Below are 16,128 nucleotides of genomic sequence, written 5' to 3' on the forward strand. Positions count from 1 at the left end.
TTTAATCAGAGTGATATTCAACAAATGATTTCCTCCGAGCTCATACAGCCCAGGCTAATTTTATTATTAACCTGCATTATAATTATCTGATTTCCTTACTTGTTTCTTATTCCTTATTCATATTTCATAACAAATCAACTCACACATTCTTTAAACCATTAACAAATTTAACTATACCTTTTTTGGGTAAACATACTAGGCTACCAGCTTGAAACAAAGTGAAATCAGCTGAGTCCACTGCTAAGTTATTTGTATCTGCTAGTCAATAGCTAAGTTATTTGTAAATGATAAGTTTGCTATAAATGTCATTCCTAGCAAAGCAAATCCTTGTGAAATTATGTATGGGATTACAGACTAACAACCTCTTTTGTTTTGACATTTTTTTTGCTCTTATAGTGATGCAAAATTATCCAATTTTTTTTTTCAGTTCTTAATGATATAAAAATATTTCCAATGGAAAATATGTATTATTTATATAAAATGGAAAGCTCTGTACGTGTAAAACCTTAATACCAAATGCTAGCTTTGTCACACTTTATATATACATAGTATACTAAGGAAAATCTCTTAATATGAAAATATACATATTCATAAACTCCCTTTGTCCCATTTATGTAATATTTTTTGCTTTTCGAGAGTCAATTTGACTAAACTTTGAAGCTAAATTAGATTAGATTAACTCAATATTTTAGATTCAAATTTATATATTTGAAAACTATGTGAAAAATACTATAAGTTGCAACTTTTCTCATATCAATTTAGTGAAAAATGCATTATGGTGAAAGTTCATGCAGTTTGAATCTCGGAAAGCGAAAAGTAGTAATTTGTTTTTATATAATGATAAATGGCGTATTAAAATATCTGGTCAAAATCTTTAGACCGATTATTGGTAATGTTAGAGATTCTATAAATATGGCCAATATACTGTGCAAAATAAAGATAGTGTTATAAAGGTAATTTTACAAAGGGTGTATTACTATAAAGATAATTATTGTTGTTATAGATAAAAAATTGTTATAGAAAGGATAAGTAGTGGTTTCATTTTTTTTTATAAACGTTGTTATAGAGAGGTCTGACTGTATTTATAATCAAAGCTTGTCTTAGACATCCTTGCTGGCACAATTTATCCCTTAAAAGTATAGGCATCCAATTGTGAAAATAATATAAATTAATATCCCGATATTGAGCTCGGGCCTGGGCGCAGCATTCGCCTTCACTCGTCTAGTTTAAAAAGAAATTTCACGGTTTTTTTTTTTCTGCGGATTTCCCTTCATATGGACTAGTCTTCGATTTTTGCCCCTCAAATCGCTGGTCTTTAATTTTTGTACCTACTTCAATGAAAATTTGTGGTTCAAAGTACCCTTATTCCCTGGTCTACGAAAACAAAGATTCTGGGTTCGAACCCTAGCAGAGTAAAAGAAAAACAATTTCGCAAGGCAATGTTTCATAGAGCTATGCCTATTTGAGCAAAGTTATATAAAAACTATGCCTTGTCCGGCATAATTCTGTAGAAATTAAGTTATCAGGTATAAGTTTATAGAAACTATGCCTACTCGGGCAAAGTTACATAGAAACTATGTCTTTTCCAACATAATTCTGTAGAAATTAAGTTATCTACAGAACTATGCCGGACAAGGAATATTTTTTATGTGATTTTGGCCGAATAGACATAGTTTCTATGAAACATTGCCTTGCGAAATTAGGTTGAGTCCGGAACCAAAATGCCCCAAAAAAAAAACATTTTGAACCAAAATACCCCAACAACAAAAAAAGTTACCAAAATGCCTTTAGCACAGTAATTTACTGCGCTAAAGCAGTTAACGGGGACAGCTCCATTAACTACTATAGCGCAGTAATTTACTGCGCTATAGTGTCCCTCCCATTTTTTATCGGCCCTTTTGGTTAACCCTTCTTCCATTACATTTTTTAACGTACTTTGACCATAGATTAATCATGCTTCGGGACCCCGAAACTTCAATATTTTATATAGAGCCCTACTTATTTTTGTGCGATTAATAAGGTAGGATCAATACATCAAGGATACACAAAAGTTCAGATGGCCGTTTTAGTGGTTGAAAAGTGCTCGAACGCCATTTTCGTTTGAAGGCTCGGTGACATTAGCTTGAAGTTCTTTACGAATACTTAAACTTGTTCATTAATAATTAATCAAAAGTTAGTCAAAATGGCAGCATTCATACAAAAAAAATAAACTTAATTAAATTGCATCATTCATAACCTTGAGTAGATGAAAATACTTAACATACTAATATTCTTCAAAATAACATCATAATCATAAATTAAACTTAAAACTAAAATCACAACAATCTTAATCATCATCAGAGTACAAGTCCTCAATATCGTCCTCAGAAAAATATTGGCGGTTTCTTAAGACACATCTTTTTTCAGTAGCAGTTAGTTCTCTACCGGTTGATGATGCTTATTCTTCGGCCAACTTTAGCATGTAAAATCTACATAGTCTTGCCAGCATTCTGTTGTTTCTTTTCTAATCCTTTGCACGACAAGCTCGTAAGTTTCTGGACCTACTTGAGGCATGGTTAAAGAGTACCTTGTTGGGATTGGAGCGTTGAGATTTTCCAAGTCACGAACAAGACGTTCTGATTCGGCAAGCCGATATGACCATTCTCGGCGTAAATCGCAATAATATTCCCGCGGATCTGAATATTTCACACTGCAGAAATCATCATTACGCTCTATAAGAAGGTGGGGATTTAGGTCATCTAGTTTGAAATCACTGGTATCGCTCGAAAAACTGCTATGATTTGAACTCTCATCATCACTGCTATTTGGTTCTTTTGGAAGGAGTAAAGAACAAGCTGAGTTTCTACTACTCGACATTGAATATGGTGTAGTCTAATAACAAAAGAAAGGGATACTTATATAGTTGCAAACCCCCAAGTACCCTCGGGGTGGGGGGGGGGGGGCAGGGTCTTTATGACCCTACCTACTTACCTTATTGTAAGAAAAATATTAATCTTCATCGGACATTTCACAGTCCGAATCCCACTTGGATCTAAATCTTGTGCTACCATGTATACTATATTCTACCCTATGGTAACGTATTTGCATCCGATTGTTCTCTTCGCGAAAACGATTAAGAGCCAAATTAAACTCTTGTGGAGTTCCGCGAGGCATTGACATAGCACATTGTTTTGGGCGTTTAAGCCCTACTGACGCTAACTTGTGCTCCAGTGCTGCAGCCTCCCTGTTATATCCTGTATTTTCGAACGTCGGATTATTTGTAAGTCGAGGTGGGGCCAAAACGTCAAGATTATTTTTTTGGGATATGTGACAAGTTATATGAATCGCATATGTAAAGTTAAACACAACTCGTGAAGGGCCCTGGGGCCAAATTAAAGTGAAAGCCCTCCAAACGGATATTTTTAAGAAAACGTTTTCGAATGACCTGACTTGGAGGGGAAACATCGGCATTATAAGTTTGGAATTTGGGAAACCGCCCAGAAATAAAAGTTGTAGATAATTGAATTAGCTTTCCAACCATAGGTCGTGGGTTCCCAGGTGACGTCGGTACAAGGAGATATGAACGTTTTAAGGTCGAAAGGTCAGTGGGCTAGGCCCAACTCGGGGCCAACCGAGTTAGGCCCATAACAAAGAAAAAAAGAAGAGGCCCAAAAATTCCTTGAATGGCCGGCCATAGATGAAATAAAATGGGCCAAGCCCATGTAGATTTCATCCATGTGTTTATTAAATAAAAAGGGGTCATTAAGTCTTCATTTCATGAAGTTTTAAGAACAAGCTAGAAAACAAATTGAGAGGAAAAGAGAAAGGGCCTCACGGCCAAAGGAAAAAAAAAAAAGAGAAAAAAAAATCTTGAGTTTAAATCCTTAGTCCAAAAATTCTTCCTTTCTTGTATTCTTGCTAAGTGCAAGATTCTCTACAAAGTGGTATAATTATTTTGGCAAGAAAGTGCTTCTTGTGGCAAGTGGAAAAATTAGAAAAAGGTAAGAATTTTTCCCTTTTATGTTGGAAGAATTATATGTATATGTTGTAGTATATGGAAGGAAATGTAAAGTGTAAAAATTGTATGCTATAGATATGTATAGGGGTGTGGCCGAAAATGGGGATTATTGGAGAGGAAAAAATTAAAATTTTATTTGTTATGTTAATTGTGTTGTAGTGGCCTTGTGGAGTAAGTGGGAGAATGCTAGCAAAAAATTATATGAAAATTGGGTGTATAATGATTGTAGGAAAATTGGTGAAGTTATGGGAAATTTGCATAATTATGAAAATGAATTGTTAAGGTACAAATTATGAATATTGTGATGAAATGAGGGGATGGAAATATGTTACGAATATTTATGATGAAGATTAGAAGTTTTGGATGGGTTATGGTTTTGGTGGAAAATTTGTATATTTTGTGAATATTTTGTAAGATGGTATGAAATAACTTCGAATTGTATTGGAGTGATCTTGATTAGTAAATGAATATGAGAATGTTGGTATTGAATTGGAAATGTGAAGTTGGAATGAAAGCTATTGCACTATGTTAGAAAGAAGATTAGTTATGCTATATTGTGTTTTATAATGATTGTTGGTGTTGTTGTTGAATTATTTTGGCCGAGTTGAATTCTCGGGGTGTCGTATTTATAGGGGAGGTGCTGCCTAAATTTCTGTAGACAAATAGTGAATTAAAGAATGCTAAAAGTCTTACTATTGACAATTGGTAAATGTGACCATTTGTAGATTTTGAGCGAAACGGGAATTGAATTTGGACAAGCGTAAGACGCAACTAAGGTATGTAAAGTCTTTCCCTTCATTCTTTGGCATGTTCTAAGCATGATAGGCTCGAACGTGAGCCTCAGATACGACTCTGCTCTTCGAAATCCGAGATTGAAATTGGCCCCATTTCTTTCAGTAAGATTGAACTAGTTTCTTGTGATTTGTCGTTAAAGTAACCTATATGTATGCAACTTTCACAAATGAAGTCGGAATGACCTAAAACTCTCGTGGGTGGCTCCATAAGACTTATGATCCATACTTTACGTACGCCACCTCAGTTCGGCCCAAGGTGGGCCCACAAAAATTCTGATACTTTCTGTACGGCTCAAATTAGCTCACTTCTGTCCGAAAATCTCAGGTAACTTTTGGTTATTAGTCTGTCTGCTATATGACCAGTGTTATGACTATAGTTATGAGTCTTATAATATATTCTGACGTCTGGAGCGGTTCTGGACATTTTATTCCGATGTAGTCTGTCGTGCCATCCCAAATGACATATATGCGTATTTTATGAACATTGTCCGGTTACTCTGATTTGACCCACCGCTTGGTTTACTTCCGTTTCATTGAGTCTGTATAATGATCTGTATGTGTATGGTCTCTCATTAATCTGTTCGTGGATGTCTTAATGCTTCCTTCATTGCGCCCGGGCCAGGTTCTGTTATTCATGCATATCCCACTGCATTGTTCACCGCGTCCCTCGGTGTGCGGGCCGGGTTCTGTTTACATCTGTATATGATTTGATGATGTGATTGAATGGGTATGGCGGGCAGGATGGCATATGATTTGATCTGTCTGTCCACCGCGTCCCGTACTAAGAGGGCCGGGTTCTGTTACCGCGTCCCTCGTTAGAGGGCCGGGACCTGATATATATGCTATCTGTATCTGTATATTCTTATGACTCTGCATGCATGATTCTGTCTGGTACACATCTGTATATCTGATCTGGACTATGACTCTGTCTGTTGCACTTCTGAAGGTCTGATTCGGATACTGATTCTGTCTGCTTTACTATTGTACGTCTGCTTCGGGTTATGACTTAGTCAGTCACGCTTTGTACTTCTGACTCAGATTACGACCTTGTCAGCCATACTCTGTACTTCTAATCCGTGTTACGATCTGGTCAGCCATACTCTGTACCTCTTATTCAGATTACGGCTCTGTCTGTTATACCCGGTACTCTGTATATATTTATACTCTGTATTTCTGATTCGGATTCGGGTTCGACTCTATCCACTATATTTTGTATCTCTGGTTTGGATTATGATTGTATTTGTTACATTTCCGCTTTACATACTCGGTACATTTTTCGTACTGACCCCCTGTTCTTCGGGGGCTGCGCTATATGCCCGCAGGTACAGACGCACCTTTTGATACGCCGCCAGCTTAAGATACCTGTTCCGCTACTTGGGAATTGCTCCCCTTGATCCGGAGCTTATACTTTTGGTATATATCTTTTGCTGTTATATATTCTGTACATATGTTTATCTGGGGTACAGCGGGGCCCTGTCCCGTCATATGATTCTGTCGGTCTGTTTAGAGGTCTGTGGACATGTTTGTGGGTTGGGGTCTTTCTGTATGAATATGTGTATATGTTGTGTGTGGGCGATCCCATTCGCCGCGGCGGCCGGTCCGCATATGTTTAAATGTTGCCTTGTTGGCCCTGTGTGGCCCCTGTTGGTATTTTCTGTGTGCAGGGTTATATTGGATAGTCCGTAAAACAAAGGAAACTCTGCCGAAATTTTTCTGGAAATTATCAACAATTGAAATATAACCTTGTCGGCTTCTGCTACATACTTGAATGCGTTTAATAAAAATTTGAGATAACATTTGATAGGTGTGCTTGGGTGCCCAGATCAGGCACTAGTCACGGCCTACGGGGTTGGGTCTTGACACTCCCTAACACGCCAATCCCACCCCTCTCTCATTTTATTATTGTATTCTCGATTGAATCTGTCGTTAGGGTTATTTGAGTAATGAAAATCATCATCACCTAGTTCCCAAGTCCTACCCATTGCTTCAAAGATGTTTGCTGGAGTGAACGATATAACACGATTAATATCTCTAAATTGGTCAAAAAATGACATAGTAACTCAATTTTGTGTGGAATGTTGTGTGGTTGGTAACAGTTATTCGTCAAATTACGTTATATAAAGTTTGATTCGAATCATGACGTTTTTCTGTTTAACAGTTGAGGTGATATGATGCAACGCTATAACGCAGTAAGATACTGTGTTATACTAGTATAACACATTAAATTACTGCGTTATACTGTCATAAAGCATTATTTTATTGCGTTGTGACAGAATAACGCAGTAATTTACTGCGCTATTCTGACATAACGCAGTTATTTCATGCGTTGTGCAACACTCCATACTTAATTTGATTTGACGTAACACTGCAAGACACTGTAATTGCATGCATGCGTTGGTTCTATATTCAAACTTCAAATCCTATTAATATCGAGTTCGTATAAGGCAAAAAAAAAAGCAAAAAATTCGAAGTTTCATCTAGTTTTTGCATTTTTGTATTCCTCTTAAAAAATATGACAGATGTTCCAAGAATTAGAGTTTCTTTATTCTGGGACGGACAAATTATATTCGAGGAAAATAATTTGCGCTATGATTCTTCCCCAAAATACCATGTTAAGTTTCCACTTGACTTAAAATTCTCAAAACTACTCCAAGCCTTGTATACTAGACTATAAGTTAGTAGAAGTGATTTTGATCCAAATGTAATTGGAAAATATCCAATGTCATTTACGCCGCAAGGTGTAACTAGTTATGGACAGTGGTACATTCAAGACGATGATTCTTTGACTGATTATTTGAAGGCGCCTTATGATTATAGGAAATGCATAACTTTAAACGTCCTTGAAATGTATATAGAGAAGGTCCCCATTAATCGACTTGAATTCATGGCTAGGGCTCCTCGGGAAGCCCGAAATAGACCTCGTCGGGAAGCCCCGTCTATAATTCAGGCCGAAGTCACTCAAGTGGAACCTACTTATCAACACAATTACCCTGACATGAGTACCTATGAAAGCATTTAGACTAGCCAAATGCCTCTGGATAGTTTAAGTCAGCAATTTGACGGGCAGTGGTAAATATTCATTTTTTACAATATTATTATTATGATGATGATGATGATCATCATCATCATCATCATCATCATTATGTGTAGTGGCACTTGAATGCTACTAATGATGTCGATTATATTATTTAGGGGTTATACACCTGATATGGATCATATCGGACGGTCTCCTCAATCGGGATGGAGGAATCAGGTTGGAACATCCTCAGCCTATCCAACAACTCAAAGCGATGGTCCTTCCTCAAGTTTCGGTGCAGTTGATTACTATCGGTACGTCTATTTTTTTTTTTTTTAACATCAATAGTGTTATTTGATGTGTAGTAGTTAAAACACCTTAATTTGTTATGTAGGGAGAATGTGGTGATTGCACCAAATTATTGGCAAAGGCCTGCTATGGATTGTCCGGATTATCCGAATTATATAGTGACATCATCCAACGATAGTGAGGAAATACCTAATGCGGAGGAAAGTGATGATGAGCAAAGTGATGATGAGATTGAGGTTGGAACTAATCCTCAACATCAAGTAGAATTGTTGCAAGACATGATTGACAGTCCGGCACACGAGGAGGAACTGAATTCACAACAACCATTTAAACAGCAAGAGTCGACTCCAGTTCAGCCGCAAATCCAATTTCAACAGCAAGAGTCGACGCGGATTCAGTGGCATTCCGATGAGATACCCTATCTTGATCATCTTCAAGATCACCCAGATGCCTTTGTCTTTACTAGGGACGATGATCATATTCGGTGAAGTTTGTGGAAAGAGCTAGTGGATCTTTCAAAACAAAAGGCTCATATTGAAAAAGGGATGATTTTCAGCTCGAAAAAATCATTGCAAAGGGTTGTTAAGATTTATTGCATCCAGGGGATGAGGGAGTTTAAAGTTGACGATTCCACACGAAAACTTTGGCGATTGGTATGCAAGTGAAAATATCAAGGCTGCGAATGGATGCTTCGCGGTAAGGAAACTGCTGAAAAGATGTGGACCATTTCAAAGTTCTACACAAAGCACATTTGTGATATGGGTGACCTCCCAGATGATCATTGTAATCTAGATACTAATTTGATTGCGCGTGTTTTAGTTGGCGACATTAGAGAAAACCCAAGGTATCCCCTTCGCCTAAGTTTAGTTTATTTTTAGTGTTAATATAATGTTCCTCGTTGTTATATGCTGATATTTCAACTTTTTCAGGTTCCCTATTAAAGATTGTATTAGAGCCGTCCTGAAAGTATATAGTAAAACTGTTACTAGGAGGAAGGCGTATCTTGGGCGTAGGCGTGCACATGAGATAGTCTTCGGCAATTGGGAGGGCTCTTTCAAGACGTTGCTGAGATACATGGCGGCTCTACAACACTTCAATCATGGTACTGTTGTTGAATGGAAGCTCAGATCGAAGCCTGGTGTGCCCGGTAATATTTTTGATTTTGTGTTTTGGGCCTTCAAACCATGCATTGATGGTTTTGCTCATTGTCGGCCTATAATATCAATAGATGGAACACATGTGTATGGGAAGTATGACATAAAGCTGCTAATAGCAGCTGGAATGGATGCAAATGGAGCTATATTCCCTCGAGATTTTGCAATTGCAGCTAATGAGAGCATTATTACATGGGGTATGTTTTTGGACTACTTAAGGCAACACGTTATTAAGGATCGCATGGGAATATGTGTGATATCACACAGATATGCTGGCATATTGCACAATATGTTCAATTTGTAGGGGTGGCAGCCACCCTTTGCCTACCATCGTTATTGTTTAAGGCATTTGAAGGCAAACTTCTAAAAGGCATATCGAATCCTAGCACTTTGCAATTGGATGTGGGCGGCTGCAACAGAACATCAGGAGAAGAAGTTTAACCTGCAGATGGACATTATTAGGAGGGAGAATGAGGAAACCTTCCACTGGTTGAATGCAATTGATAAAGACAAGTGGACATTACACCAGGATGAAGGTAGGCGATGGGGTATGTTGACAACAAACAGCTCTGAGTCATTCAATGGCTTGTTGAAATCTGCACGGGGACTACCCGTCACCGTAATGGTGAGAATGACATTTAAGCAGGTTGTGGAGCGGTTCGTCAGTAGATCAAAAGAGGCTAAAGCACATGTAACAACAGGTCTAAGATGGATGCCAAAACCATCAAAATTGTTCTAGTACCACAAATATAAGGCTCAGAAACATGACTGGATGGAGTACAACCCTGCAGAGCGCATAATTGAACTCACAACAAGTGTGCACCAAGGTAAAAGAGGTAACGTCCACACAATTTGTGAGATTCCAAGAACATGCACATGCGACAAGTGACAATCATATCACATGCCATGTTCTCATGCCTTCAAGTGTTTTATCGTAATGGGAAAGAACGCCTCCCCGTACATGGCTGAGGAATATACAGTTGAAAATTATTCAAGAACGTATGCTGGAAGGTTCTACCCACTTGGCAGTGAGAGTTATTGGCCACCAGATCCATTTTCAATGGTTGTAAATAAAGCATTTATCCGTAAATTCATAAAGAATGCATACTCGCATATTCATAATGAAATGGACGTTCCACCGGGGAGATACACTCGAAAATGCTCATTTTGCAATTATGTTGGTCATGATAAGCGCAAGTGTCCCTTACGACATGGTGGTCAAACTACATCTCGCGGTGGAAGTACCTCTCGTGGTGGAGGAAACTTTCGTGGTGGAAGTACCTCTAGTTGTGGTGGCACATCTAGCGGTGGTGGTACATCTCGCGGTGGTGGCGGAAAATCAACTCAAGGGAATTAATTGATGAATGTTTTTTAAGTTTTTTTCTTACTTTGATGATTGTATTTTAAAAAGTTTGGGTTTCTTATTAATGAACAGGTTGAAGTATTTTCATCTACTCAAGGTTATGAATGATGCAATTTAATTAAGTTTATTTTTTTTGTATGAATGCTGCCATTTTGACTAACTTTTGATTAATTATTAATGAACAAGTTTAAGTATTCGTAAAGAACTTCAAGCTAATGTCACCGAGCCTTCAAACGAAAATGGCGTTCGAGCACTTTTCAACCACTAAAACGGCCATCCGAACTTTTGTGTATCCTTGATGTATTGATCCTACCTTATTAATCGCACAAAAATAAGTAGGGCTCTATATAAAATATTGAAGTTTCGGGGTCCCGAAGCATGATTAATCTATGGTCAAAGTACGTTAGAAAATGTAATGGAAGAAGGGTTAACCAAAAGGGCCGAAAAAAAATGGGAGGGACACGATAGCGCAGTAAATTGCGCTAAAAGCATTTTGGTAACATTTTTTTTTGTTGGGGTATTTTGGTTCAAAATGTTTTTTTTGGGGGATTTTGGTTCTGGACTCAATTAGGTCATAGATCCAATTTTTTTTTTCAATGTCAGGGGTTTTTTTCGGTTACTTTTTTATTACTTAAATTGCCGAAACGTAAAAATTAAAGACCGGCGATTTGAGGGGCAAAACTTAAAGACCACCCCAAGATAGAGGCAATTGTGCGAATTGCCCTACAAATGGGCTGGTCTTTGATTTTTGTCCTTCAAAATCGAACTTATACCTAGCAAGACATAAGATATTTAAAGACGTGGGGCATAACTTGTGGGATATTTATGATGCAACCGTGCGAAAAATTTGGTTGACTTGAGGGGGAAAAATTAAAGACCAACAAAAAGTAGGTTAAAAGATGCAAATGGCCCCTAGTTTAATTATAATTATAATATAAGGAGAAGATAAGCGGAATTTTTTAAACAAAAGAAATTAAAAATCTTAAACATGTGGAAAAGAGGCATGAGAATTTGCTACCTTTTGGAGATTAAAACAAACTTAACTCCGGATCTTCTCAGTGTGAATCTTCCAACGTGATCTCCCTTTATAGCACAGTACGCTTTTAGAGCCTGACACAACGTTTTGAGTGAATTTTGACTGAAACATTTTTGTAGAGGTGGTAATATCACAAAGAGGTAATAATTTGATAACCAACTTAATTTCTTGATAACTAACTTTTATTCTTGTGAAAAATAATAAAATCAAAAGGCCGAACTTTGTTAGGAAACATAAAATTGATAGATAACTCAAAAGTCAGCTCTGTTCATCCCAAAAAGTAAAGCTACACTGCTAAAAAAATAGACCAAGAAGTGGTTTCGTCAGACCAGCTAGAAAAATTGATTTCTAGTCAGGTAACTGAGAATCCGATAAAGAAAAATTACTTTCCTAATGATTTTATCGATGGAATGATTTCTTGTGAAAACCACGAAATAGATAATCCAAGTCGTGAAAACTTTCGCAGTTTCTCCGAGTACAAAGATGTGAAGGGGAAAAAAGGAAACAAGAGATGGTGCTTGATACAAATGAACTTGCATACACGTACCTTCTGATTTCTAGTTGATTGAAATCCTCGGCCTTTACGGTTGTATTCAAGGGAATCAATTGGTTTCCTCTTTTCTATCCAAAAGTAGAATACATTATTGACAAACTACAAAGTTGACCATATTAAACCTGGAGCTACTTGCATTTTTTTTCCTCTAAACATGGTTGGCATTGACAAATTAGGCTCGTTTTTGAATGGGTCAAGTTGAATAATTGAGTTTGTGATCATGGCTTTACTAATTAAAATTACAACACCTCCGACGACTTGTATAAGTGCTTAATTAATTAAATTTACAAGACCTCCAACGACTTGTATAAGTTAAAGTTCTACAAATTAACTTGGATTTTGTAATTATGGAAGTTATATTAAATGAATGAATGTGAAAGACTGTAATTATCATATACATTAAGTCGACATAATGCACGTATAAGTTGCAGTAACAAATTTATATAAAAAACCTCCTTACAGTAAGAAATGTTGCCATGAAAACAAACACTAATATCATCTATGAACCAAACAACTGAAAGTACCATCATGGAAAGTCCGGATGGCACGAAACATATTGTGGAGGATCCCGAGATATCTCAAGGATTGTTGACTCGTTCCAAGACCAAGAACGTTTAAGGAAAGCACGTTATGGAGTTGCATGATATTCAAGAATTGGTTAGAAGATGTTTGGAGAGGTATTTTGATGATTCATGAAAAGAATACGACATAGACAAGTTACAAGTCAAGATTCAAGATTGTTGGATCTGGACAAGGTTCCATGCTGCAGCTTTGCGCAGAGTAATTCAGTATTATTTTTTAGCAATCTGCCAAGTGTAACACAGATCTACGTTGAGTGCACTGCAAATTTATGTTGCAACGCTAAACAAGAAAGCACAACGCAAATGGACCAACTTACAACGAGTTTTGAAGGATACTTGATCGTTTAATTTTTATATTCATTCATCACTATAAATACTTATAATCATCCCATTAGTTAAGGTTAGAATTTTTACATGTTGAGACATTAGAAAACTCCTTTCAAGAGATAATTGGACCTCTTGGTTCGCGTTCAATATTGGATTACCTATTTTCAAGAATTAGGATTTATTAGGGAAAACTTCTTCTTGTGGATTTATTATCTTGTGCTCCATTTTGTTGTTCTTTGGAGGTGATCCGGTTCATTTACGGATTGTTCGATGAGATGTTCATCTCGGGTTCTATATGTTTTTTGTTGGCTATTCAAACAATCCTCGATTTTTTAAATCAAATTCTATCTTTAGTTTGTCTTTGTTGAGGATACTAGTATAAAGTAGAAATGACAGTTTAGTATTTTCACACTACCTGTCCTAACCATAATCAAGAAGTTAGTTAGAAGTCTTAACTAACTTTAGGAAAGGCTTAAGGGATGAGTTAATTCGATGATTAAGTGTAGGTAAGTGTGTATCATTCCACTCAATTCAATGAAATAATATTGAATATTTGTCTCTCTAAAATTCTGTCTTCTTCTTCCTCTCGATCTAATGTTCTTTTTCTTCTTCTTCCTATCAATATTAGTCTAGGGTTCATATGATTGGTTGAATCCTCAGATTATTTCATGGTATCAGAGCGTACAAGTTAGCAAAGTTGACTTAGAATTCAATTCCGCGAATTTCACTAGTTCAATCGAAGTGTTCTTGACAGTTCTTGAAGATCTGTAAAAATGGTTGCTAATCAGGAAAATATAACTCAAAGTGGGGTTCAAAATAGGACTCAGGTTCTGATTCACATTCCAATCAATATGACGAGTTCGAGTACAGGACAATCGACCACCATTGATTACAATCATCCATTGTTCTTGAATCCTGGCGATGTAAGTGGTTTTCAACTCATTTCTTTTCAAATTATCGATACTGAGAATTATTCAATTTGGTATAGATCAATGAGAATTGCCTTGTTAGGAAGAAATAAAATGGGAATAGTGGATGGGAGCGCTGGAAAGGATAAATTCCGTTCTGAAATGGGAAATCATTGGGAACGGGTGAATGCGATTGTTTTTTCATGGATTATGGGGCCTGTAGCCAAGAATTTGTTAGGAGGAATAATGTATGCATTTGAAGCACAGATTGAGTGGGAATATTTGCGTAAAAGATTCACTTAAGTAGATGGATCCACAGTTTTCAATCTTCATAAAGAGATAACAACATTGTCACAAGGAACTGCTCCAGTGTCCATATATTTCTCAAGACTTAAAGACCTTTGGGTAGAATTTGAAGCATTGGTGCCAACTCTAGGTTGCAATTGAGAAAAATTAAAAGATTTTATAATACACTTTTAAAAACTAAAGTTGTTTCAATATCTCATCGGGCTTACGGACTCATTCAGTCAAGCCAGGAGCCAAATCTTGATGATGATACCATTAGCTTTGATTAATCAAGCATATTCAATGGCTGTGAGTTCTCACGCCCCAAACCATGGCCTGAGCATAATAGGGCACTCGGTGCCTGACTGTATGTGACCTAGCGAACCACATGACTAGTTGAATCAACATGCGACATATACAGATGCGGAATATAAGTTAAACATTAAAATTTGAATAAAACATGGGGTTTAAATATAATACTGAAAATACTGTCTGAAACATAAGTGCGGAAGAAATCTGAAAACATAATAAGTATTGAGCCAACACTGGCTATACGACTTTGAACATCTGATGTGACATGCTAGACCTGTCTATGAAACATCTGAATATGAGTCTGAACACTAAACTATTATTTTCTGGGACAAGGCCCTCGGCATGCCTTTACTGCATAACACAACATGAACATAAAATAAAGATAACACCCCGAATGAAGTGAGGCTCACCAATAGCTGATACGAGAAATCCTAGCGAGCAGATCCGTTGTCCTGTAAATCAATGCCTGCATTGTGAAATGCAGGCCCCGGGAAAAAAGGAACGTAAGTACATTTGCATAGTACATGTATGTAAAGCAACTGAATGAATAAATCTGGCACATGAAAAAAATTGGAAACTGAAACTGAAAGCTGTAAGCTGAACATGAACATGGATACACCTGACATGAATATAATATAATAGGAGCAAAACATTTTAAACGGGATAGCCTTAGTATAACTGACATGTAACCACCACGTGGGCACGTGGTGTCTGATTTCAACCTGATCAGCTAAGCCATCCCCTACTTTGCTTGGATACGAGACATGAACATGACATGAATGGATCCATAAAATATCCCGTAATAGGTAATATGAAGTAATCATCCTAACTTGGCAGAGCGATCCTTATCCTATGCTGGCATATGTAGTTGTATTAAACATTCTCGGCAAATCTGTGCAACTCCCAAAATATGAACATGGATATAGTTGGCTTAGAAGCCCATGGGTTTCATAAACGTGCCTTCTGAACATGATTTGTATATATATTACAACGTGCATACAATTTTCAAAAGACATGGGAAATCATGGAGGATTCATGAAGTAAGACAATTATAGTTCGTAAACATTTCGTGTTGCATGCTTGAAACTCATGGAATTGATATTATGAACATTCATGGAATACGTACAGGGTTCATGGAATTCAAAGTGATATATCATGAACATAAAAAATGAACTTGTAATTTAACTAGAACATGGTTTGGTATTTTTTTATGAACTACGACAATTATTGGGAAAACAAGGATGAACCGTGGCGTGGGGAAGAACAATGATGTTTTCACATGGATAGAAGCCCGACATAACTATAAACTCTCCAATCCCATGAACTATCTTTCTTCTCTGACAAAGAACACCCAAAAACCCTAACTTGAATCATTGCAGAAGGATTACTTGTTGATCCTAGGTTTTCATTTAAAAAGCATGTTAGGAATCATGTACTTAGTTGTAGGATTGATTAGAAATCGTAGAGATGTTCTTACCTTGATATGGGAGGCT

The 16,128-nt window shown here is 37.0% G+C and overlaps 1 protein-coding gene and 1 long non-coding RNA gene across 2 annotated transcripts in view; one reads left to right on the plus strand and one right to left on the minus strand.

The window, feature by feature from the left end:
• LOC132617206 (uncharacterized) overlaps positions 1-12,294 on the minus strand; it is a 28,410-nt gene extending 16,116 nt beyond the window's left edge. Inside the window, exons 1-2 of the long non-coding RNA XR_009573678.1 lie at positions 12,217-12,294; positions 11,652-11,743 (exon numbers count right to left, since the gene is read on the minus strand). This is a non-coding gene — a long non-coding RNA (uncharacterized LOC132617206). The remainder of the gene's footprint in view (positions 1-11,651; positions 11,744-12,216) is intronic.
• A 1,609-nt stretch (positions 12,295-13,903) lies between these two features.
• LOC132620016 (uncharacterized) lies at positions 13,904-14,341 on the plus strand. Its single transcript, XM_060334754.1, has one exon. It carries the CDS (start codon positions 13,904-13,906, stop codon positions 14,339-14,341), a length of 438 nt encoding a protein of 145 aa, XP_060190737.1.
• Positions 14,342-16,128: the final 1,787 nt, after the last annotated feature.

This window comes from Lycium barbarum, chromosome 11 (assembly GCF_019175385.1).
Source record: "Lycium barbarum isolate Lr01 chromosome 11, ASM1917538v2, whole genome shotgun sequence".
In the NCBI taxonomy this organism is placed as follows: Eukaryota; Viridiplantae; Streptophyta; class Magnoliopsida; order Solanales; family Solanaceae; genus Lycium; species Lycium barbarum.

What these genes read in the sequence shown, in the direction of transcription:
- LOC132620016 (XM_060334754.1), top strand. Translation starts at nt 13,904, where the DNA reads ATGGTTGCTAATCAGGAAAATATAACTCAAAGTGGGGTTCAAAATAGG.